The sequence below is a fragment of the Mercenaria mercenaria genome, chromosome 17, assembly GCF_021730395.1.
Source record: "Mercenaria mercenaria strain notata chromosome 17, MADL_Memer_1, whole genome shotgun sequence".
In the NCBI taxonomy this organism is placed as follows: domain Eukaryota; kingdom Metazoa; phylum Mollusca; class Bivalvia; order Venerida; family Veneridae; genus Mercenaria; species Mercenaria mercenaria.
In genome coordinates this window covers 40518483-40544690 of record NC_069377.1, presented here as the reverse complement: position 1 = coordinate 40544690, position 26208 = coordinate 40518483, and the positions used below count along the sequence as shown (strand labels likewise).

The following is a 26208-nucleotide window of genomic DNA, read 5'->3' as shown; positions in this document are numbered from 1 at the left end:
ACAAACTTGGTAGAGAACCACTAGATGATGCTACATTACAAATGCCAAAGCCCTAGGCTTTGTGGTTTGGACAAGAAGATTTTCAACTTTTTTTCCCTATATTAAAGTCTATGTAAACCATGTGACCCCGGGGCGGAGCCATATTTGACCCTAGGGGATAATTTGAACAATCTTAGTAGAAGACCACTAGATGATGTCATATACAAAATATCAAAGCCCTAGGCCCTGTGGTTTTGAACAAGAGGTTTTTCAAAGTTTTTCCCTATATAAGTCTACATAAACCATGTGACCCCCGGGGCGGGGCCATATTAGACCCCAAGGAAATATTTTGAATCATCTTGGTAGAGGACCACTAGATGATGCTTCATACCAAATATCAAAGCCCTAGGCTCTGTGGTTTTGGACAAGAAGATTTTCAAAGTTTTTCCCTATATAAATCTATGTAAATTATAGAAATAAACAAAGGGCCATAACTTACTAAAATTTTTTTGAACCAGTCTGATTTTCAGGGGGACACAACTAGGGTACCAATACATCATTCTGACAAAGTTTGGTCAAAATCCCCCAGGTAGTTTCTGAGGAGATGCGATAACGAGAAATTGTTAACGGACGGAAGGACGGACGGACCGAAGGACGACGGACCACGGACGCAGAGTGATTTGAATAGCCCACCATCTGATGATGGTGGGCTAAAAACTTGACTGTTGAAGCCCAAAGAACAGGAACAACACAAAAGAAGAAATTCCAAAAAAAAAAAAAAAAATTCTAAGTCCACAAAAAATTTCTTACCAGTTAATGTTATGTCAAAATACATCTAACAAGAGCTGTCTCCATAGGATGACACATGCCCCCGATGGCACTTTGAATGAACAGTTATGGCCGATGTTAGAGTTTAGGACCTTTGACCTACGGACCTGGGTCTTGCGCGCGACACGTCGTCTTACTGTGGTACACATTCATGCGTAGTTATTTTAAAATCCATGCATGAATGACAAAGATATGGACCGGACACGCCCATCAATGCACTATCACGAAATATGACCTTTAACATCTAAGTGTGACCTTGACCTTTGAGCTACAGACCTGGGTCTTGCGCGCGACACGTCGTCTTACTGTGGTTCACATTCATGCCAAGTTATTTGAAAATCCATCCATGGATGACAAAGATATGGACCGGACACGAATGCACCATCATGAAAAATGACCTTTAACGTCTAAGCGTGACCTTGACCTTTGAGCTACGGACCTGGGTCTTGCGCATGACACGTCGTCTTACTGTGGTACACATTCATGCCAAGTTATTTGAAAATCCATCCATCAATGACAAAGATATGGACCGGACATGAATGCACTATCATGAAAAATGACCTTTAACGTCTAAGTGTGACCTTGACCTTTGAGCTACGGACCTGGGTCTTGCGCGTGACACGTCATCTTACTGTGGTACACATTCATGCCAAGTTATTTGAAAATCCATCCATCGATGACAAAGATATGGACCGGACACGAAAATTGCGGACAGACCAACAGACTGACAGACGGTTCAAAAACTATATGCCTCCCTTTGGGGGCATAAAAATTGGATGTACCATCCATGTTGTACCACAGAAAAGTGGTCTCGGTTTTTCCCTACAGCCAATAATAAAAAAGTTTCAAAATAAGCTATTTATAGTAACAAACAAGAGTGCAAGAATGTCACAATATACGCCCGTCACAGCAAATTTCTTTACTCTAGCACCTGTATTTGCAAATGGAATTTTAATTTTGTGGTTGTTTAGTAATAACTAAGTGTTTTGTTTTTCTAAGTCCACAAAAAAACTCCTTATCAGGTAGAGATACCTTAAAATACACCTAAAATTGGAAAGTAACATCTATGTTGTACCACAGAAAAGTGGTCTTGGTTTTTCCCTACGGTCAATTATAAAAAAGTTACAATATAAGTTATTTATAGTAACAACTAAGGGAAGTTAATCTTACAGAAAAAAAAAAAAAAAAAAAAAAAATCAAAAAAAAAATTGTAAGTCCACACAAAAATCTTTACCAGGTAGAGACTGGTCAAAATACACCTCAAAATTGGATGTAGCATGCATGTTGTACTACAGAAAAGTGGTCTCGATTTTTCCCTACGACTAGTAATGAAAAAGTTACAATATAAGCTATTTATAGTAACAACAAAGGGAAGTAATTCTAAAGAAGGGAACTGCGCATGACACTTCGTCTCATGATGGTGTATAATTGTGTCAAGTTACATCAAAATCCCTCCATGCATGAAGAAGAAATGCTTAGGACAAAGTCATTCTTGTATCTGACCTTTGGCCTCTAAGTGTGACCTTGACCTTAGACCTAGGGACCTGGTTCTTGCGCACGACACTACGTCTTGTGGTGGTGAACATTTGTGCCAAGTTATATCAAAATCCCTCTATGCATGAAGAAGAAATGCTCCGGACAAGGTTTTCATTCTTGTATCCTTTGACCTCTAAGTGTGACCTTGACCTTAGACCTAGAGACTGGTTCTTGCGCATGACACTCCGCCTCATGGTGGTGAACATTTGTGCCAAGTTATATCAAAATCCCTCTATGCATGAAGAAGAAATGCTCCGGACAAAGTTTTCATTCTTGTATCCTTTGACCTCTAAGTGTGACCTTGACCTTAGACCTAGGGACCTGGTTCTTGCGCATGACACTCCTTCTCATGATGATGAACAATTGTGCCAACTTTCATCAAAATCCCTCTATGCATGAAGAAGATATGCTCCGGACAAAGTCATTCTTGAATTTGACCTTTGACCTCCAAGTGTGACCTTGACCTTAGACCTAGGGACCTGGTTCTTGCGCATGACACTCCGTCTCATGATGGTGAACAACTGTGCCAAGTTTCATCAAAATCCCTTCATGCATGTAGAAGATATGCTCCGGACAAGGTCTGTGGACGCCGCCCGCCCGCCCGCCAACCCGCCCGCCCGCCCGCCCGCCAGGGGCGTTCCCATAATACGTCCTGTTTTTCAAACGGGCGTATAAAAAGGGAAGTAATTCAAAAACAAAAATTATTGTAAGAGAACAAAAAAGGATCTGCAAAAGAAAAACGAGCACTGCAATGCAGAGCAATATACACAAAGCAAAGTCATATATGACCTTTGACCCCTAAGTATGACCTTGACCTTAAAGCGAGTCAACCAAAACATGGGCTCTGCACGTCGCCTCAGTGTTGTGAACATTTGTGCCAAGTTTCTTTGAAATCATTCAAGCAGTTCAAAAGTTACAGAGAAGACATGAAACACACTCATATGACCTTTCACTTCTAAGTGTGACCTTGACCTTGAAGCTAGTCATCCGAAACAAGCGCTCTGCACGTTGTCTCAGTGTGGTGAACATTTGTGCCAAGTTTCTTTGAAATCCTTCCAGCAGTTCAAGTTACAGAGCGGACACGAAACGCACTCATATGACCTTTGACCCCTAAGTGTGACCTTGACCTTGAAATGACACCTCCAAAACATGCACTCTGCACGTCGTCTTGGTGTAGTGAACATTTGTGTCAAGTTTCTTTGAAATCCTTCAAGGGGTTCAAGAGTTACAAAGCGGACACGAAAATGCTAATGGACGGACGGACAGACGGACACCGGGACCATAACATAATACGTCCCTTTGGGCGTATAAAAATTACTGTTATACATAATTCCTTGTCATAAAACATTACAGTATTTATCACCCATTTTACTGGAAATTCACCAAACTTTCAAATTAAAGGCTGAAATATTTTCTGACTAGTATTTCTAAACACTTTCCCAAAGCTATTTCCTTGAAATTTGAAGTATCTGCTATCATATAAAATAGGTGACCACTATAAGAAATAGGTTTGAATTTTCAACCCCTATGTCACACTTCAGCTTCATTATTTTGAAAACCACCCATATATGGAACTCTTATCCTTGTTAGTAAATTTATTTGGAATGAACAGACTCCAACTCACTGCCTCTAGTTTTTATTCAATGTTACCACTGGGCCACTACCTCTGCTCTATATGGTTATCATTTGGAATTACCTGTAAAAATCCCACATGATAACTCAAAACGGTAACATGTTTGATAATCATGATTTTTCTTCATTAAAACGTTTCAATACAGAAAATATTTTTGTATAACATTACAGTATGTACTTAACTTCTATCACTGACAAGCTTTTTAAGTTCAACGATGCATGAGAACCATAATCAAACAAAAATTTAAACATGCTGTCGTTTAAATTATCATGTGGGAGTAGTATAGTGGACGCAACTTGACCCCGATGGTTGACCTTTGCATTGTAATACATAATGAGGCACAACCTATTATTGAAAAGGAGTGTACGTAAACATGAGCTTCACAAGAAAAAGGAAAAGTAAATTTGTGTAAATATAAATTAGTGTATTGGAAAGTTTCAACTGATCAAATGTAAGTATATATACTTTGATACTGCACGTATACAAACTAATTCCATATAAATATACACGGCTGCCCTAAGCACCCTTGATTTCTATAATGAAATAATCGATATGAATAATCAGCCTAAGGTCAACCATCGCGGTCAAGTTGCGACTACTATACACATAGTGGTATTTCCAGTTGTGATCATAATCACTTTGTGTACCAGTCATGGTTGACATACCCATTTGGTCTAGCGCAATTTTTAACATTGACTATTATGTTAAAGACCTGCTCAAGTCCTACCTTTTAACCTTAAATTGTTACTCAAAAAGCATGAAAATCCTGACTATGAACAGTGACCCCTGTCGAAATAGAGTCTATTTTATATAAAATTCTATATAAAATACCTGTGGTTTTGCGTGCTAAAGTGTGGTGCGTTGCCGTTAACTGTTACCTATTGTAATCATGGGTTGCATACACACAATAGGATTTGATTAGCCGCGGAGCAGGGCTTTAACAAGACTACAAACTTACGGAGCAAGTAATGTCTTCAATATGATACTTCTGTTTGTCACTCATAGCATCTTAGTTTTGTATTTTTCTTCTGCATTTATTTTTCAGAAACAAGTATTTGATCTAGTCTACAGTACAAATGAGAAATGCAATTACCTCCTCTTTCAAAAACATTGTTAAATCGCCCCTAAAACTTTCCTTCAAATTATTAATTCCTTTCCAAGGTTTCTCACACAATTAAATAGAACAACTAGAAATCCAGTTCCCAAAGTCAATCATAAACCATTACTTAATTATGGTCAACTTGTCAGAATTGTGACACATATCTCCTCACCTCTCATTACCTTTGAACTGATTGCCTTGTCATACATCTTGCCCTTTCACTTCTTTTTATTGCAGATAAATAGACAGATGTAATTAAGAAATTACAAGATAGTAATAAATCTGTTACATGAAGAAACAATAGTACAAAATTGCAATAACAATGCAATAACAATGAGGGCCAAGATATCCCTATAATGCTAACCAGAATTTCACAGGGCTCAAACACATATATATGACAAAACATTAGGAACTACTCATTTTAGAGAGCAAAAACTGTCGATTTTGGCCATTTTAGTAATTCAAGGGCCATAACTCAAAAGAGCGACTGAGACATTCAAGATCATTATCAAAATTGGCAGACACATTATGCAGTTATGCTCCCTAGCAGCCATGTTTCAGATAAATCTTATTAATTTGAACAATCTTGGTTTGTGCTTCACCCAAAGAACAATTCTGTGAAACCGTTTCAAAATCAGACCAGCAGAATAGGAAATGCTGTTTGAAAATGTTTCTGTGTTTAAGCAAAACTGTCTGAAGAACAATAGAAAAGGACCATCCAACATCTAGGCCAAGTTTCATCTGAGTTGTTCAAGAGTATGTTAACTGGATGATGAGTGATTCTAAAATTTTGGTATTGTACCAGCATTTTCTGAGGATTCTTTAAGTTTCTACTATACATATAAGAAACACATCTAGGAACAAGAGCTGTCACTGTTGGTGACAAATGCCCCCGAAGCATGCCCAAGAATGCTACAGTTGTCTGCGTACAAAAAAAAATCACATATCATTTTGTGACCTTGACCTTGACCCAAGAGACCCTGACACACCTTCTCAATATGGTTAACATTTGTGTCAAATTACTTTCACATCCCTTGATAAATGGCAGTTACTGATCAGACAAGAAACACCTTTGACTTCTAAGTGTGACCTTGACCTTGGAGCTAGGGGTCTGGGTCTTGTGCATGACATGTCATCTCAATATAGGGAACATTTATGCCTAGTAATTTAAAAATCCCTTCATCAATAGTAGTTATGGACCAGACAAGAAACAGACCATGTTAACCTATAACCTTTAAGTGTGAACTTCACCTTAGAGCTAGGGGTCTGGATCTTGCACATGTCATCTCATTGTGATGAACATTTATGCCAAGCTATTTCAAAATCCCTTCATGGATGGCAGAGTTATGGGCTGGACATGAAACAGACCCTGTTAACCTTTGACCTCTAAGTGTGACCTTGACCTTGGAGCTAGGGGTCTGGGTCTTGCGCATGACATGTCGTCTCATTATGGTAAACATTTATGCCAAGTTATTTCAAAATCCCTTTATGGAGGGCAGAGTTACAGCTCGGACAAGAATTTATACGTACACATGGACGCATGCACGGACGGACAGTGAGATTTTAATATGCCCACCTCTAGTGACAATATTTATAATTTAAACAAGCAAATTCGATGAATTGGTATCCCCCGCCGAAAAAGTCTGTGGTGAGGAATGGCAAAAAAATATATCCGGCAAAAAGTTAAGGATGTTAATAAGAAGCAAATAATTTCATTAGTCAAAATCAATTTAACAGAAAACAAAGGTTTAATTAAAGAGTACATAATAAATGTATAATACTTTGATCCTGACTAAAGAATTTATTTTGAATGGAATATGGTTACTGTAATAAGCTTAGCTTTTAAAATTAAATGCAGTTAATTGAAATGCCGAGGTGGGGGAATGGTACAACTTGCATGTTGATAAGTATTCAAGGAAGGTTTGAAAAAAAATCTAAAATAAGGCATGAAAAAACATTAAAAAAAAAATTATTTTTTTTTTTGGGGGGGGGGGGGGGGGGGTGTGACCAAGGCAAGCTGGCGACCAGGTGTGGGTGAACAACTTCGCATGTTAATAATAAATGTTCAGGGAAAAGAAATGTAATGAAATTCTGCCAAACGTTAAGTTTGTTATGTACAAATATGTGGATTTTTAGACAATTAAAGGGTAATAACGCTGAAGTTACAAAAGAAATCCCTACTGAACTGTGTATGCACAACCACATTATAGTGCTCTAATTTCTGTTTAAGTTTCATAGTTCTAGGTCAAATATATCAAAAGTTATAGTACCCTATATAGTTAACACTAGAAACTTCTAAGGCCCATAACTCTGGTGTTACTTGGGCAATCTGATTGAAACTTGATGGGCCCCATAACCTCATAGTGGTGAACATGCATATTACGTTTGTTTGAAAAAAAATCTAAAATAAGGACGTTTTTTGTTTTTTTTTTTTGGGGGGGGGGGGGGGGGGGGGGGGGGGTTTGTGATCAAGGTAAGGGGGTGACCAGGTGTGGGTACACAACTTCACATGTTTACAATAAATGTTCATGGAAAAGAATGAAGAAATTTAATGAAATTCTACCGAATGGTAAGTTTGTTACGTACAAATATGTGGAATTTTAGACAATTAAAGGGCAATAACTCTTAATTTACAAAATAAATCTGAACGAAATTGTGTGTACACAACCCCATTATGGTGATCATGGTGATCTAAAGTCTGTTTAAGTTTCATAGTTCTAGGTCAAATATATCAAAAGTTATGATGCAGAAATTGCCATATTTATAGTACCCTATATACTTTACACTAGTAACTTCTAAGGGCCATAACTCTGGTGTTACTAGGGCAATCTGACTGAAACTTGGCGGGCCGCAAAAACTCATAGTGGTGAACATGTGTATGAAGTAATATATAAATATTCCCAACCATTTCCTAGATATGGCTCCAGACGGACGGACGGACAACACCAAAACTATATCCCTCCGACTTTCGTCGAGGGATAACAAACTTGGTATAGGAGTCACAGAAGGAAATATATATTCAGACAAATATAATTTTAGAAAGTATGTCTCTCTTATAACAGGTTAGGAATTTAGATGTGTATAAATGAGATACTATTGCAAACAGAAAATACTCGAGCACAAATGTGAATTATTTCCCTTTATCAATTATCTGCATCAAGACAATAGAATGAAAGTCTCTTGTACAAAGCTTTCCTTATATTTTTGTCTTGTAGCATGCATAGTTTCTGTCTATTTATAATCTTTACTTATTCCAAAAATAATTCTTAACTAGAATGTGTCTGTAGGACACAGGGTGTGCCCCCTCACTGGTACATTTGTCACAAATAAGGGGAAATAATTCAAATGTTTGCAGTCTTAATGGGGTATAGCCTCAAAAAAAATTATGAAAAGGATTCATTATTCTATACCATATATTTTTTGAGCTATGAGCATCACAAACAAAAAGTCCACTATTTTGGCTATTTCAAGGGCCATAACTCTGCAATAAACGCTAAAATTCTCAAGAAGAATGCCAAGTGTGCAAGGTCACATTATGATAAAGACTTAAGCAAGGTTTCATCAATTTACATTAAATACTTTCTGAGTGAGGCACATAATTAGGTGAAAATGTGCATTTTTTACTATTTCAGGGGCCATAACTCTAGAAATAGGGGGTGGACCCAGATGAAAAGTAGTAGGTGCTCAAGTTCATACCATGATAAAGACTCATGCAAGGTTTCATGAATCTATATCAAATACTTTTTGAGCTAGGCGTGTCACAAGATGAAAATGTGCATTTTTTACTATTTCAGGGGCCATACACTAAAAATAGGGGGTGGAGCCAGACAAAAAATAGGAGGTGCATAAGTTCATATCATGATAAAGACTCATGCAAGGTTTCATCAATTTATATCAAATACTTTTTGACCTAGGCGTGTCACAAGGTGAAAATGTGCATTTTAGACTATTTCAGGGGCCATAACTCTAGAAATAGGGCACGGACCCAGATTAAAAATAGGAAATGCGCAAGTTCATATCATGATTAAGACTCATGCAAGGTTTCATGAATCTATATCAAATACTTTTTGAGCTAGGTGTGTCACAAGATGAAAATGTGCATTTTTGACTATTTCAGGGGCCATAACTCTAAAAATAGGGGGCGGAGCCAGACGAAAAATAGGAGGTGCGTAAGTTCTTTTCATGATAAAGACTCATGCAAGGTTTCATCAATTTATATCAAATACTTTTTGACCTAGGCGTGTCACAAGGTGAAAATGTGCATTCTTGACTATTTCAGGGGCCATAAGTCAAGAAATAGGGGGCGGACCCAAATGAAAAATAAGAGGTGCGCAAGTTCATATCATGATTAAGACTCATGCAAGGTTTCATGAATCTATATCAAATGCTTTTTGAGCTAGGTGTGTCACGAACTTCGGACAGACGCACAGACGGACGGATGGATGCACGCACGGCCAAGAGCAAAATCTATATGCCCCCACCACTCATGGGGGGGGGGGGGGGGGGGGGGGGGGACAAAAACAAATGAAGATGTAAAACAGATGTAAGGCCAAAAAAAATTAATATTTAGTTTTTCAGGCCACTTTTTGCAAAATTCAATGAGGCAGTGCGGATTTTTTTTTTATTTTGATTTGAGTTTTTTACTTTTTATACAGAATTTACAGATCTACATCCATTTTTAACACACTTAAAGACATTTCATCTTATGTAGATAATAATTTATAAGAACAATACTTGTTCTGAACTCAATTCATTCTGAGAAAATTACTTTATATATTAAACAAGAAATTATTTAAGCATGGACAACAGACGAAATTGAAGACAGACAAAACATGATCACAAAAGCTCACATTGTCACTACATAACAATTGAGCTTATTAAAACAAATTATCCATTCAATAAAAGAAACTGGAATGAAAGCACCATGAAAGTTCGTATATAATATGTTTGATGATGTTTTTCAAATTGTGTTGGTAGGAAAACTATGGTGCAATGTTGACAGACTCAACCCATGTCTGGCAGCCAATATTAATCCTGGGTTCGTGGTGTAGGGGATATAGTCCTCGACTTGTAATCTCTGAAACCTCTGACTGAAACAAGGTTAAACGTTCGAGCCCTGCCACCAACTAGGATTCTTTATTTGAGAAAGTAGGCAGTTGCTTACAGACTTTAGGGTCTAGTACCAGTCTTTCCCAGGAGTGACGGTTAGGTGAACTGAGCGCCTGATATAACTGAAATAATGTTGAAAATAGGTGAAACCGAACACTGAAACTGACCAATATCATACAAGTACTTCTTTTATATGATTGTTCTCAATGCAATAAAAAGATATCAACTTGAATTTTGTAATATTTAACATTTTTAAAATTATTTTTAGGACATATAAAACAAGAGCTGTCGGAGGACAGCAACGCTCGACTATTCAACAGCCTTGTCAATTGAATGAATACAAAAGTTGAAAAAGGGGCATAATTTTGTAAAATGCAAAGTAGAGGTATTGAACCTCTGTACTGCATGTCATATCATGACAGTGAACAAGTGTGTGAAGTTTCAATCCTTTCCAATTTGTGGATACTGAGATACCAGCTTACATACAAACACTTAACAAAAAACTGCTAAGTCAAAGGGGCATAATTTTGTAAAAATGCCAAGTAGAGTTATGGGACCTTCACAGTGCATGTTAGATCATGACAGTGAACAAGTGTGTGAAGTTTCAATCCATTCCAATCAGTGGATACTGAGATATCAGATTACATACAAAAATTTAACCAAAAACTGCTAAGTCGAAAAAGGGGCATAATTTTGAAAAAAGAGAGAGTAGAGTTATGGGACTTGCTTAGTGCATGTCAGATCATGATAGTGAACAAGCATGTGAAGTTTCAATCCATTCCCATTAGTAAGTACTGAGATACCAGCTTACATACAAACCTTAACCAAAAATTTCTAAGTCGAAAAAGGGGCATAATTTTGTAAAAAAGCAAAATAGAGTTATGGAACCTGTGCAATGTAGATCAGTTCATCACAGTGAATAAGTGTGTGAAGTTTCAATCCATTCCCACAAGTGGTTACTGAGTTACCAGCTTACATACAAAACCTTAACCAAAAATTTCTAAGTCGAAAAAGGGGCATAATTTTGTAAAAAAGCAAAATAGAGTTATGGAACCTGTGCAATATAAGTCAGTTTGTCACAGTGAATAAGTGTGTGAAGTTTCAATCCATTCCCACAAGTGGTTACTGAGATACCAGCTTACATACAAAACCTTAACCAAAATCAGGACGCGGACGCGGACGCCGACGCATGGGCGAGTGCAATAGCTCACTATTCTATGAATAGTCGAGCTAAAAGTAGTACAATATGGTCCATTGTGAAAAAAACTGTATACCACTACTTTGCTTTCAAACATAACCAAACGTCTCAGACGTAATCAATTCACAATTTATTTTCCAGTCTTCCTTTTTTTTAGAATTTCGATTTTCGTTCCACATATTTTGTTTCCTTTTTAACCCGTTATTTCCAGACTTTGGAACACATTGTACACAGACAGGATATGAACCTTCCTTTTTCAATGTCATTGTCTGAGCCATAGTAAAAGCATACATCTTTAAAACAAGCTGAACTGTAGTATGGTACCTCCACTGGACTACTGCATGTAATGTTTGCTAGCACATAGATCTTTTCAAGGATTTCATTTTCGGACGAGTCACCTGGTGATTTGAATTCTTGGAATTAACCACCACAAGTGTAGTCTAAAAAGTCTAAGAGTCTGTTAAGGACATCCTTTTCAGTTTCTTTTAACTTTGTAGTTGAATATATTACCCTTGGCTTCTGTGTGGCAGTGTTGCTTTTTCCATTACTGCCCATGAACAGACTCAATCAAACCGAGTCTGCTATTTTCACTATTTGCCTTGTTCTCGGTGCTTCCGAGGGATCTACTTTCCAGCTTTTATTCTCACAATCAACACAATACACTAACATGCGACAAGTTTTTGCTGTCTGTGCTGAGGGAGAGAATGGAATCTGGTGACCAATATGAGATTGTTCTATGAGAGATAGTCTGTACTTCTCACTTGTGTCTGTTCCATATACCTCCTGGAATGGTTTGAAGTGACCGTCTTCCCCTGAGAAATAAATATTTTTAATGGATCATTTTACTTGAAGAAACTTGACCTGAACTTACATTTGAACCAGACTGACCTAAAAATGAATGCAGATTACAACTTCCGTACTTAATTAGTATGACTGTGTAGATATGAAGAGAATCATCAAAATGTAAACATTAAGTTTGTAAATATATATACAACATATGTGTATTATCTTGAGTACAACACAAGCCTTGCTTTTTGTAAAATATTCTATCATTTCACTCAACTTAATAGTCTTTTGTCTGCTGCAGATTCTGTTTGGCTGGGGATATTTTCCCTCATGTTTTTTTTTTTTTTGGAATGAGTACCAGAGAATAAAAAAACTCCTACTAGCTGATTTAACTGAGCTCGTTTTAAACAATCTGAAATACAAGTGCACAAAGGAAAATACCTGGTTCTGGGTCTGGAAGGACGTGCAGAGTATCAAACACTTCCTTGGACAGTCTTGGTTTCTCACAAATCAAAAAGTCATCAGCCTCACATTTCTTTATGCAGAAAAAGCAGGATTGTGTGGTTGTGCAATGTTCAAGCAGCTCCGTACATTCCAACAATTGTCCAAGGAACAATTACTTTTAGTCCAGATTGGACTTGGAAACTGAATATTGATGACATTCTAGTTTTTTTTTTTTTTTTTTTTTTTTTTTTTTTGCACGATTCCAAATGTCTATTAACTGAGATGTACAGAGTAACCGTTCTTGATGCTTTATTCGTACTCACTTATTTTCGTATTTTCGTTCTTTCGTCCTCAATTTTTAGTTGAATTTTCTGTTTTCGCGAATTTCGTCAATTTTTCTTTGATAAAAAATTTATATGCGGCGGGTCAAAATCATATGCGGCAGGGCCTGAGAAACTAAATATTAATTTTTTTGGCCTAAGTTGTCAATTTTCTCAATTCTGATTAAGTCAAGGGCCCTAACTCCAGAAGGACTAGCACTATCCCAGTGGATATCGACCCATAAATATTGTGACCAAGGCTGGTGAACACTGAATAAGAACTACTCAATGTAGAGAGCAGGCACTGTCAACTTACACAATATTTAGTAATTCAAAGGCCATAACCTATAAATATTGTGACCATCAATAAGAACAGCCAAAGTTATAGAATAGAAAACTTCAGTAGATGCTGCCTGTCCAGTCATAAAGGTGACCACATCTTAAGTCCTGTTTTCTTTCGCATTCTAAAAATGTAACGAAACGTATGAAATACATTTCACATTTTTTTCCTTACCTTTGATTTAATCAATTTTTTCATTCTGTACTCCAATATTTAAATCCACACTTTTTACAGGAACCGGTTATTCCGAGCCAGTAACATTTACACAACTTATCTAAAGTTATCTTTTAATCCTTACACCCCTATATTCATAGAACAGACTCCTCCATCAATAACATAGGTCAGTCCAAACACTACTTTCAATGCTATGTATCTTGTGACTAAATATTTCATCTTAAATAACATCAGCAGAACAAAAGCACACTGACTAATTAATTGAACACCAATCAAACTGCTGGCTCACTTCCCATTCCTTATTGTATTAGTCTTACAACATCAGTCTACTTGTCTAAATATAATTTCAAATTTCTAGATAAAACTGTTTAGTTTCAATGATAATATTTAACATCCCATTTAACACTTGAATAAAACCACAAAAACTAGAAAGTGCATGATACTCAAATTTCCTGCATAAACATCAAGGCCAATAAAATAATTTAAAGCAGCATGGCTTTCAAAACATATAACAAGAGCTCGTAGAACTTTGATGCATTCAGTAACTGCATAAGGAACAGAACTATGCACTGGATGTTTGGCTTACTGACCTCAAATCAATAATTATGGGTCATTTACTAGTCACAAGTGACCTCTGTATCAAATGTGATCTTAGACCAAAGCATTCCTTAGTTATTTGGCAAAAAAAGTTCTACTGTTCTGGGTCAATGTGACCTTGACCTTTGACCTCCTGACTTCAAAATCAATACGGATCATCTGCTGGTCATGATCAACCTCCGTTTTTAAGTTTCGTGATCCTAGGCCCAAGTGTTCTTAAGTTATCGTCCGGAAACGTTTTAACTGTTCCGGGTCACTGTGACCTTGACCTTTGACCTACTGACCTCAGAATCAATAGGGTTTAAGTTTTATGATCCAAGGCCAACGGATTCTCAAGTTATCATCTGGAAACGTTTTAACTGTTCCTGGTCACTGTGATCTTGACCTTTGACCTACTGACCTCAAAATCAATAGGGGTCATCTACTGGTCATGATCAACCTCCCTATTAAGTTCTCAAGTTATTGTCTGGAATCTGTTTAACTGTTCCGGGTCTGGATCTGGAAAGCATGATTACACTAACAATCTGGAATACATACATTTACACTAACAATCTAGAAAACATACAGTTACACTAATAATCTAGAAAACATATAGTTACACTAACTTTCTATAACATTTGCACTTCTCTCAGTAACAATCTAGAATACATACAGAACTTACCATAACACTCTAGGATTCCTTACCGTAACAATCTAGGATACAGAACAACCTAATAAAAAAGTTTATCAAAATTCTTTGAAACACTTAACACTTTAAACAAAATCGCTCAAAACACTTTCAACTGTTATTTTCCAAGAAACAACACAGTGATGTGGCCTACTGTAAAAAGTACATTTAAAATCACTAAACATTTCTGAAACACATTGTGTGTGCACTGATACATATTATATATAGCAAGTGTTTCAGTATCGCCAATAATCAGCACAATCATGAATCACCATCTAACTGCCTATAGTGTTAACAAAATACTTGAAAGTGCTCAATAAATACTTGAAAAAAAAATGCTGCAGCATAATTCTACAAACTTTCCTACTAGGCTTTGTAAGTAATTGTTTAATACATCAGCAGTAGAGCAGGAGACAATAAATTAAAATATTGCAAGTCTGATCTCCCATGTGAGAAAATTATTCTCTAAAAACACGCCATTCAAAATAGTAAATCAGAAGTCATTTTGTTCTTGATCTCTCCTTCACATGTGGAAGTTGGCAGTAACTTGTGGACAGAGCTTCACCTCTGATTCAAGAAGGGAGATTGTCAGTAGCTTTTGGAGAACAGATCAACTCAGATCCATGTACAGAGGTTGTCATCAACTTATGGAGAGTAGATATTCACTTCTGATTCATGTAGGGAGGTTTCATGCTGTAACTTTTGGAGACCGATCTTCACCTCTTATTCACATAGGGAGGTTGTCTTAAATTACTGACAACAGATATTCACCTTTGATTCATGTCACAGATCTTCAACTCTCATTCAAATAGGGAGGTTGTCAGTAACTTATGGAGAACAAATATTTATCTCCGATTCATGTCAGTATCTTCTGGAGAACAGATCTCACTTCTCATTCACTTAGGGAGGTTGTCAGTAACAGACAGAAAACAGATCTTCACCATTCACTTAGGGAGGTTGTCAGTAACTTACGGAGAACAAATATTTATCTCTGATTCATGTCAGTATCTTCTGGAGAACAGATCTCACTTTTCATTCACTTAGGGAGGTTGTCAGTAACAGACGGAAAACAGATCTTCACCTCTCATTCACTTAGGGAGGTTGTCAGTAACTGATGGACAACAGATATTTACCTCTCATTCACTTAGGGAGGTTGTCAGTAACTTATGGACAACAGATCTTCGCCTCTCATTCACTTAGGGAGGTTGTCAGTAACTTTTGGAGAACAGATCTTCGCCTTTCATTCACTTAGGGAGGTTGTCAGTAACTGATGGAGAACAGATCTTTGCCTCTCATTCACTTAGTGAGGTTGTCAGTAACTTATGGAGAACAGATCTTCGCCTCTCATTCATTTAGGAAGGTTGTCAGTAACTTATGGAGAACATATCTTCGCCTCTCATTCACTTAGGGTGGTTGTCAGTAACTGATGGGGAACAGATATTTACCTCAGATTCATGTCAGTAACTTCTGGAGTACAGATTTTTACTTTTCATTCACTTAGGGAGGTTGTCAGTAACTTATGGAGAACAGATCTTCACTTCTCATTCACTTAGACAGGTTGTCAGTAACTGATGGAGAACAGATATTTACCTCTGATTCAATTGTCAGTAACTTCTGCAGAACAGATCTTCACTTCTCATTCACTTAGGGAGGTTGTCAGTAACTGATGGAGAACAGATATTTACCTCTGATTCAATTGTCAGTAACTTCTGCAGAACAGATCTTCACTTCTCATTCACTTAGGGAGGTTGTCAGTAACTTATGGAGAACAGATCTTCACCTCTCATTCACTTAGGGAGGTTGTCAGTAACTTATGGAGAACAGATCTTCACTTCTCATTCACTTAGGGAGGTTGTCAGTAACAGAAGGAAAACAGATCTTCACCTCTCATTCTCATAGGGAAGTTGTCAGTAACTGATGGACAACAGATATTTACCTCTCATTCACTTAGGGAAGTTGTCAGTAACTTTTGGAGAACAGATCTTCGCCTCTCATTCACTTAGGGAGGTTGTCAGTAACTGATGGAGAACAGATCTTTGCCTCTCATTCACTTAGGGAGGTTGTCAGTAACTTATGGAGAACAGATCTTCGCCTCTCATTCACTTAGGGAGGTTGTCAGTAACTTTTGGAGAACAGATCTTCGCCTCTCATTCACTTAGGGAGAACAGATCTTCGCCTCTCATTCACTTAGGAAGGTTGTCAGTAACTTATGGAGAACATATCTTCGCCTCTCATTCACTTAGGGTGGTTGTCAGTACCTGATGGGGAACAGATATTTACCTCAGATTCATGTCAGTAACTTCTGGAGTGCAGATTTTTACCTCTCATTCACTTAGGGAGGTTGTCAGTAACATACGGCGAACATATCTTCACCTCTCACTCACTTAGGGAAGTTGTCAGTAACTGATGGAGAACAGATATTTATCTATGATTCAATTGTCAGTAACTTATGGAGAACAGATCTTCACTTCTCATTCACTTAGGGAGGTTGTCAGTAACTTATGGAGAACAGATCTTCACTTCTCATTCACTTAGGGAGGTTGTCAGTAACTGATGGAGAACAGATATTTACCTCTGATTCAATTGTCAGTAACTTCTGCAGAACAGATCTTCACTTCTCATTCACTTAGGGAGGTTGTCAGTAACTGATGTTGAACAGATATTTACCTCTGATTCCATTGTCAGTAACTTCTGCAGAACAGATCTTCACTTCTCATTCACTTAGGTAGGTTGTCAGTAACTTATGGAGAACAGATCTTCACTTCTCATTCACTTAGGAAGGTTGTCAGTAACATATGGAGAACAGATCTTCACTTTTCATTCACTTAGGGAGGTTGTCAGTAACATTATGGTGAACATATCTTCACCTCTCATTCACTTAGGGAGGTTGTCAGTAACTGATGGCCAACAGATATTTACCTCTGATTCAATTTTCAGTAACTTCTGCAGAACAGATCTTCACTTCTCATTCACTTAGGGAGGTTGTTAGTAACTCATGGACAACAGATATTTTCCTCTGATTCAATTGTCAGTAACTGATGGAGAACAGATCTTCACTTCTCATTCACTTAGGGAGGTTGTCAGTAACTGATGGACAACAGATATTTACCTCTGATTCACTCAGAAGTTGTCTGTAACTTTTGGATAACAGATTCACATAGGGTTATTTTCTTTAACTTGTAAAAACAGATCCTCACTTCTGATTTATGTTTGGTTAGGTTTTGTTGGGATTAACGTCACACCAACACAGTAATAGGTTATACATCGACTTTCCAGCCTTTGATAGTGGAGGAAGACCCTCAATTTGACATAACTTATTTATAATGCCTGTAGCAAATTCATAAAGTTAAAATATGCACTGGTAGGATGCATATTCATGACATGTTTCATAACAATCTATGCCAATTTAACACTGACAGGTTCAAAAGGATAACACGTGTCCCCACAAGAAACATGGAAACTAATCAACAACAATACACTACTCACCAACAAGAGCTGTCGGACAGCAGCAATGCTTGGCTTTTAAAAAAGCTTTGTTACAAGAAAAAGTTATACACAAACTAACCAAAAACTGCTTTGTCGAAAAACTATGGCATAACTATAGAAGTGGATTCTGTGCATTGCACATAATAGCAGTAAACAAGTTTGCAAAATTTCAATTTGTTCAAACAAGCAGTTACTGAGACACCAACTTAAATCTGTGCATTGCATGTCAGATCATCACAGTGAAGCAAGTGAAGTTCAATTCAATCCAACAGTACACAAATTTAACCTGCCAAGATTGTATGCCTGAAAATGCTTGACAAAATAAAAATAACTGATATCATCTGATATCGAAGCATAATCCAACGTGGATGTGGACAAAAACAACTTTACCTTTTCTTTAAAATAGTCAAGCTAGAAATTAAATTCTTAAAAAAAAGAGGGTCATGACGGGCCAAGATCGCTCACCTGATGTTTGTGTAATTATTTTGAAGCAGTGCCAGTGTTTTTCGGCAAAAATTTGTACAACATTTGTAAAGGGTTAAGAAACCTTTATGTAAAGTTATTTCAAAATTGGGCCTGCTGATTGAAAAAAAGATTTTTAAAATTTCTAATATATACAAATAGGGAAAAATGACCATGCCCCTGACGGCGATGTTTTCTGATAAATCGAAATAATTTGAACAATCTTAGTAAAGGGTCACACAAGGGCTATTTGTGTGAAATTTTTTAAAATTAGACCTGCTGTTTCTGACAAGAAGTATATATATATGGAAAATTGACCAAGCCCCTTGGCAGTGATGTTTTGTGATAAATCAAAATAATTCTGAACACTCTTTGTAAGGGCTCACAGAAGGACCATTTGTGTGAAATTATTCAAAATCTGGCCAACAGTTACATACATGAAGATTCTTTAATTTTTGCTATTTACAAAAGGGAAAAGTGACCATGCCTCCTGGCAGCCACGTTTTCTTTTTAAAAATTGGAATAATTTGAAAAGTCTTTGCAGAGGGTTACATAAGGTAAATTTGTATGAAATTATTTCAAAATCAGACTAGTGCTTTAGGAAGAGATGTCGTTTGAAGATTTTTCTATTTTTAGCTCTTGCAGCCCCCATGTGCAACCAAGCTGGAAGGTTTGAACAATTTTGGAAGAAAACCACACAAGGAACATCCGAGCCAAGTCTCATCAACTTCCACCAAACGGTTTCAGAGGATGTGTTGTCTGAAGAAAAGTGTGGATGGACAGATAACAGTGAGTGATCACAAAGCTCACCACAAGCACTTTGTACTCAGGTGAGCTACAAAGGAGACAGACCAAAGCTATTGTATTTCCATCTAAAATATTTGACAAAAGGGTTGGTCTATACATTAGTCGTCTTTGTAACATCAATTTTCAATGAAAACAAAAAAAAACCTGTAACACAATCTGTAAAATATGTTGGTCTGTGTAAAACTTCAAACAATTTGGTTCCTTAGAAGTATCAAAATGCAACTGCTGACAAAAAGTAGAAACTGAATACTTGAATTATTGTGACTATTAATGACTGATAAACCAAAATTTCTAACTGAACTTAACTGATCATGCGACTTGGATTTCTTGGATTTTTTTAACTTTGCCCATATCATTCATGTATAATGCATGATGAAAGCGATTCTTAAGAAGAAAAAAACCGACTTCTACTGATCAAATTACTGACTAATTTGGACAATAAAAACCAGCTGAAATTCTCAAAGGAGATATCTAATGTATCATTTAAAAAACTTGCCTGCTATAAAAGAAGTTCTCCTGGAATAAACGGTATCATGTTACAACGCAGAAGAAAGGAAAAGGAAGTTTAAAAGATAAATGACAAGGAATGGTTAAAAGAGAATGATGCTCCCCGATGCATGTGCTTGAGGGAGATAATGCAAAAAGTAGGTAGAGTTATGGTTCTTTGACACTGCACTTCCCGTCAATGGCCTCTATCATTTTGTGAAATTTCAATCAAATGCCATTAATACTTTTCAAGTAAGGCTCCGGACAAGCCTTATTTTGTATAACAAAGGGAGATAATTAAAAAACCAGGTAACATAGAGTTATGGTTCTTTGACACTGCACTTCCTGTCAATGGCCTCTATCATTCTGTGAAGTTTCAATGAAATGCCTTTAATACTTTTCAAGAAATATTCTGGACAAGCCTTATTTTGTATAATAAAGGGAGATAATTCCAAATGTCGGTAAGGCAGAGTATTCTTTGACACTGCACTTTGTCTCAATGGCCTCTACGATTATGTGAAGTTTCAAGCAAATGCCATTAATACTTTTCAAGTTATTCTCTGGATAAGCCTTATTTTGTAGAATAAAGGGATATAATTCAAAAGCTAGGTTAAGTAGAGTTATGGTTCTTTGACACTGCACTTCCCATCAATAGCCTCTATGATTATGTGAAGTTTCAATCAAATGCCATTAATACTTTTCAAGTAATGCTCCGGACAAGCCTTATTTTTTAGAATAAAGGGATATAATTCAAAAACTAGGTAAGGTAGAGTTATGATTCTTTGACACTGCACTATGTCTCAATGGCCTCTATGGTTATGTGAAGTTTCAATCAAATGCCATTAATACTTTTCAAGTTATACTCCAGACGGAAGGACAGATGGACAGAAGGATGGACAAAGCAGCAACTATATGCTCGCCCTTCCGGGAGCATAAAAAGTATAACAAGAGGGCCATGACAGCACTAGATCACTAATCTGACATTCACAGCCACACTGAATAATTTTGGAGCAAGGAACAATGTTCTAACATTATTTTTTAAATCGGGCCAACAGTTTAAGCAGAGACAATTTCCAAATAGTCATATTGGGAAACTGTTAGGAACTTTTCTGTGAAAACATGCAATACTTTCCCAAAATTTATGTGTTAAAAAGATGCATTACTTTCACAAAATATAAGTGTAAGTTATGTAGCATGTCCTGTGAGGTCATCTCATATTGCCAAAGACATGCGTGAAGTTTGAAGCATTTGGCTGAGTAGATGCAAAACTTTTGTGAGTAGAAATCCACTCTTCATCTAAAGATTTCAAACAGTAAAATCATAGGCCTGAAGGGCCTGAGAGTCGGCTAATGATTGATGTACTGGTAGTATAGTCTACCACTTTCAGTTTGTTTTTAGTTTTTCCCCCAACTAAACAGAGATTTTGTTACAATAAAGGAAATGAACATTCAGTCGATGCCTAGTAAATCTTTTATTGACATTATACAAGTATTTAAACCCAATATATTTCTCTAAAATTGAAGAGTGGTTCGCAAAAATAAAAATGTTGAAAGTACAAACTACAATTTGACAGCTGACACTAAGATACTGCCCATGACTATATATATATTTCTAGTAAACATTTGCCTCCGGCATTGCCAAAAGAGGCAATTATCGGCTGGTATATATTCGCACATGATAAAATTTGAATATGACAATTTATATGATTAAAATTTTACAGCGTGGATTGCCACATACAATTTGCAACTGAAGGACTGTTTAGAAATTTTACAGATAATTGGCCTGGCGATAACCGTGTCATATTAGGTATTGTTCAGTCATATTATAAGTGATGTCAATTTAAAGTATACTTACTTTTGCATTTAGATATACATGTATGTAAATATTGTTGAGTGTCAATATATGGTGTAACCGATATTAATAAATGCAGTTCCTTTTTAGTAAAAACCATCATTTATTCTATTTCAGACCTGTTAACCCCATCAAAATCATGTCTGTAATCCCGAAGTCCATGTACTTTCAATTATCCATTTTGATTCATGTAGACAGACAGGCACAGACTGGGCTGAAAAATGTTTTGAGCCGTTTTTACGTGGTCGGTAGCAGGGTGGGTGTGGGGAGGGGTGTTTCTTCCTGCTTTAAATTGCAGTCAGATTTTGAAATGGGCATTGTGGCAGGTAGGACAAATGTATCAAACTGTAAAGTGGCAATATGGGGGAAGGGTGAGGGAGGATACCCCCTCCTGCAAGTGGGGTTTGGGGTATCACCACAAGAGATTTTTGAATATGTAGACCCTTGATACAGCCTTTGGTGCGATTTCTAACTGAAAATTCTATGTTTCAATTTCTAAATATTACCTAGATTCTTTTTAATATTACAATATCCAAAGTATGAATGACTGTCACTTCATCCTTTTACTTTCAGATCGTGCCTCAGGACTAGAATACGAGTCTGATATAGATTCTATGTAGGTGTTATAAAAATAAATTATAGAATCATTTCTGTTACAATGATATCTATCATGTCTGTTACTTGAATGTTAAAATTCTATAACACAGCTCGATATTTACCCAAACTATTATATCCGGATACGATTACACTTTTCTAAATCTCCAGTTTCAACAATATGTTTTACAAATTGTGATGATATGAAGACATTTAGCAGCAATTGGCACTATCTGACAATGAAGTTTACGGTTAAATTACCTTTTATTTAAATTTGTTCGTAAAAAAGTTGGTTTGTTTCGTCAAAGCAGCCAAACATAGACGATCTACTTTCGATTTCAAAAACTACAAGAAAATACAATTTAATGTTTGGCCGATTTGTTTATTTCTGGAAAAATAAGAAATAAAATCATTTTTAATATCAGTAGTAATTATAAAAACCAGTAAGAGCTTCTTTTCCGATAATTTATCCGCATACTGACTGCAAAATTCAACCCACGCAAAGTCGTAGAAGTGTTGTTATAAACAGGTCACGCGTGTTCGCCGACAAGTGTCCAGAATGTAGTTAGGATTCATCCGCGAAGTCTCGCGGAAGAATTAACGTACTGTACATATCTTATTCGGGTCATTTAAAATGAAGCTGTCATAATTTAATTTCATCGATGTGGTAAGCTCTTTGATAAGAGACATTCCAATGCTTTCAGAGGTACCCGACTCAATAAAATACTAGCAGTATGTTCTGGAACTATATTTTGTCTTTCGCTGATGTTACGCAAGCTTGGTAAGCCTTCGCAATTCATAAAATGCACAACGCAATATAGCAAAACTTTAGAAAGGCAGATTAAGAGTGCCAAATGCCACTGTTATATTACACCACAAAATTTGTACTAGCTGTAATAAAGCTTTTCCAGTGCAATCTCACTCTGCCTTTTGTAGGGGTAAAACTGCTACTTTGCTTAATAACCTTTAGTCAGCTAAATTTCTAAAATGGACTGGGCCATCATTCAATATAAGCAATACCTTATATTATTTGAAGGGGTGTTCACTGAAAATTTACTGACTGAATAGGGAACAGTGCAGTCCATGATCAGCCTGCATGGTCTGCACTGGTCGCAAATGCAGAATCACTTGCTGGCAACAAGCTAAAGGTTAAGTAACTTACAAACAGAAGCAACGTTTGACAGAATGCACGAAATCAACATTCTACATACTAGACATATAACAAAATCTGCAGTTAAGGTATTTTTTCTTCGTCGCAACTTTGAATTGCTAATTGCTTCATTAACTGTGCAGGATTAGCAAACCTGATTGAACAGCAGTCTAAGGTCAGGGAACAGTGTTCAGAACATGCTCTGTGCCTGTTTGAAAGATGGTGCTGGTGAAACAAATAGTCCTGATGTTCATAAATTTGCAAAAAAAAAAAAAAATCTTTTTTTAAAGAAATAATTAATTTTGAAGGATTCAAAGAAGGTATTGGAGTGGCAAGTATATAATTCTTTTAAATAATTTAACTGTTATTGTTTGGTATACTTGATGCAATAGGACTGTTTATGGTAATGCTGTCTTTTATTTTCTGCCTTCGTATCCATAACATTCAACAGACAGCTGTATTGGAACATACTTTGGAAAAGTCTTTAGCTGGAACAACCCTGGAACATTTCATTGAACCATCTTAAGACATGCTCTGGAAATGTCTTGTAACCTGTTTGTAAACATCACTATGGAACAGTCACAGAGCATGTTAGGCATAGAGAATCAAGCACAGCTAATATAAGCTATAGATCATTCCCAGTGTTGAGACTAATGGTGGGTAATTCCATACAACAATCTGCCAATAAATATTGATGTAGCATGTTCTAATAAGCTGCCTTTACTGCAGGCCTAATTTCCAAGATATTTCTGAGACATTTAGTCTACCGGTATATACATTATACTTTGTTACACAGCAATCAGCCTTTCTGGATTCTGAACCATTTCTCTGAAAGTAACTTAAAGCTTGTCCACAGGAATCAGCCATTCCCAACATCAATTAGGCTCCATTTTCCCCAATCGGAGACAAAAAATTCCCAATCCAAAGAAAACATCCCAAATGAAAGTAAGTTTCTGATTATTAAAGGAATTTCTTTAGTAAGTTTTGTTCCTTGATGAAACCACATAAAATGTTGGAAAAAACAACCAGTTCATTTTTAGTAACATGGCTGTCTGCACCTCAGCAAAAATAAATGTAGATTATGCCAGAATATTGTATGTTTTATAAGTAAAAACCTTTCAAAACACATAAATACATTAACACTTATTGAAAAAAGTACCCATTGCAACACATGTTGACAGGTGGTTCTTACACTATTAAAATCAAACATCACATATTTTCGCGACCAGATTTTTTTCACACGAAAACACACACAAACTCTAGCTTTTGGACAATTCAGTTGTAATTGTGGTGAAAACTAACTAGAAGATGCTTTTGGCTTTGGTAGAAGAGCGCATGTCTCCCCCAATGCATAGTCGTAATAGGCAAGAAGTCCATAGGGGAAGAGACACTTGACAGTTGGCTGCAATAGGCATGTCCAATCATCCCAAGAAGTTTCAACATTCTGGGCCTAGTGGTTCTTAAGTTATGGATTGGAAATGGTTTTCCATGTTTTGGCCCCTGTGACCTTGACCTTTGATCAAGTGACCCAAGAATCAACAGGGGTCATCTATCACTCTATGAAGTTTTAAGGTTCTGGGTAAAATGTTTCTCAAGTTATTGATCAGAACTTTTAATTTGAAATTTATTTGAATGTCTACTTGTAAAACTTGAAACTATTAAGATTAAATATTACAATTCCCAATTTTTAGTTCATTTGTCCATACAATTTTTCCAAATTCTGACAATTTACCACATAAAAAGTTCCCAATTTGACCAGGGGCCCTTCCCCCTCAAAACCCTAGAAAAGGCCCTCCAATATGAATCTGCGGTTGAAGACGAATGATTTCTTTAATCAGATTGTCATAGACAACATATTGTCTTAGCCTTAAGTCTGGGAACCGGACTCATGGCACTGCCAATCCATAGGTCTGCGCTCTCCCTACTGTGTTAATTGTGTCTTGGTGGATTCAAAGTACTATTAAACTAAATGATATTGCAACAACAACTTACTTGAAGTGCCACAAAGGTGGCACCAAGTCAACTATTTGATCTTTTTCATTTACCTTGATTGTAGAGAAAATTTTAAGCTGATTTGACCAAGTCTCAAGATACTGGAAGCTAGCGATGAACCAAACTTTAACTCACTTCAGAAACCCACTACACACTTGTACATCCAAAATCAGCTAATACATATCTACATCCATGGTGCAGACAAATGAATGCACAGACATAGTGTTTTCACTACAACATATCAAAACTTTTTATCATTTTTATAGCACAAAATGGTTTGGAGATGCATCTCAGACTAATATTTACACTCAAGAAAAAATTGTAACACATTATGAAAGTATTCCTTCACCCAGACAGAAAGATGAAAATACTGTAGATCTAAGTCTGACAACCTGCTGATGCAGTTAAGTCATTTTTTCCTTAATCTTACCAAGCTGTCTGACAGTCGTGTAAAAACTGCACCAGCCACAAAAGTCTATTTGCACCTATCTTCTACATTCTATAAGAGGTACCAGATGACACACTTTTATGGCAGTTCAATACATCAAACTTGTGCTATCATATTGCAAGGTAAATAACTGTTTTGTCATACTAATGTAACTGTAGTTTAGTATTATCAGAGTTGTCTTTCTTATATCCATCACCATTCAAGTGATTATATTGTACTATT

At 36.6% G+C, this 26208-nt stretch overlaps 1 protein-coding gene across 7 annotated transcripts in view; it reads right to left on the bottom strand.

Moving 5' to 3' along the window:
• The window catches only part of LOC123537091 (oxysterol-binding protein-related protein 8-like), a 148338-nt gene that overhangs the window by 42132 nt on the left and 79998 nt on the right, over positions 1-26208 (bottom strand). The window contains exon 1 of one of the 7 annotated variants that reach the window (XM_053528005.1): positions 13447-13885. The exons of the other annotated variants lie outside the window; for them this stretch is intronic. Within the exon in view, the coding sequence (XP_053383980.1) occupies positions 13447-13470 (24 nt within the window). The 5' untranslated portion in view covers positions 13471-13885. Of the gene's footprint in view, positions 1-13446; positions 13886-26208 lie in introns of those variants that run through there. 7 annotated transcript variants of the gene reach the window in all.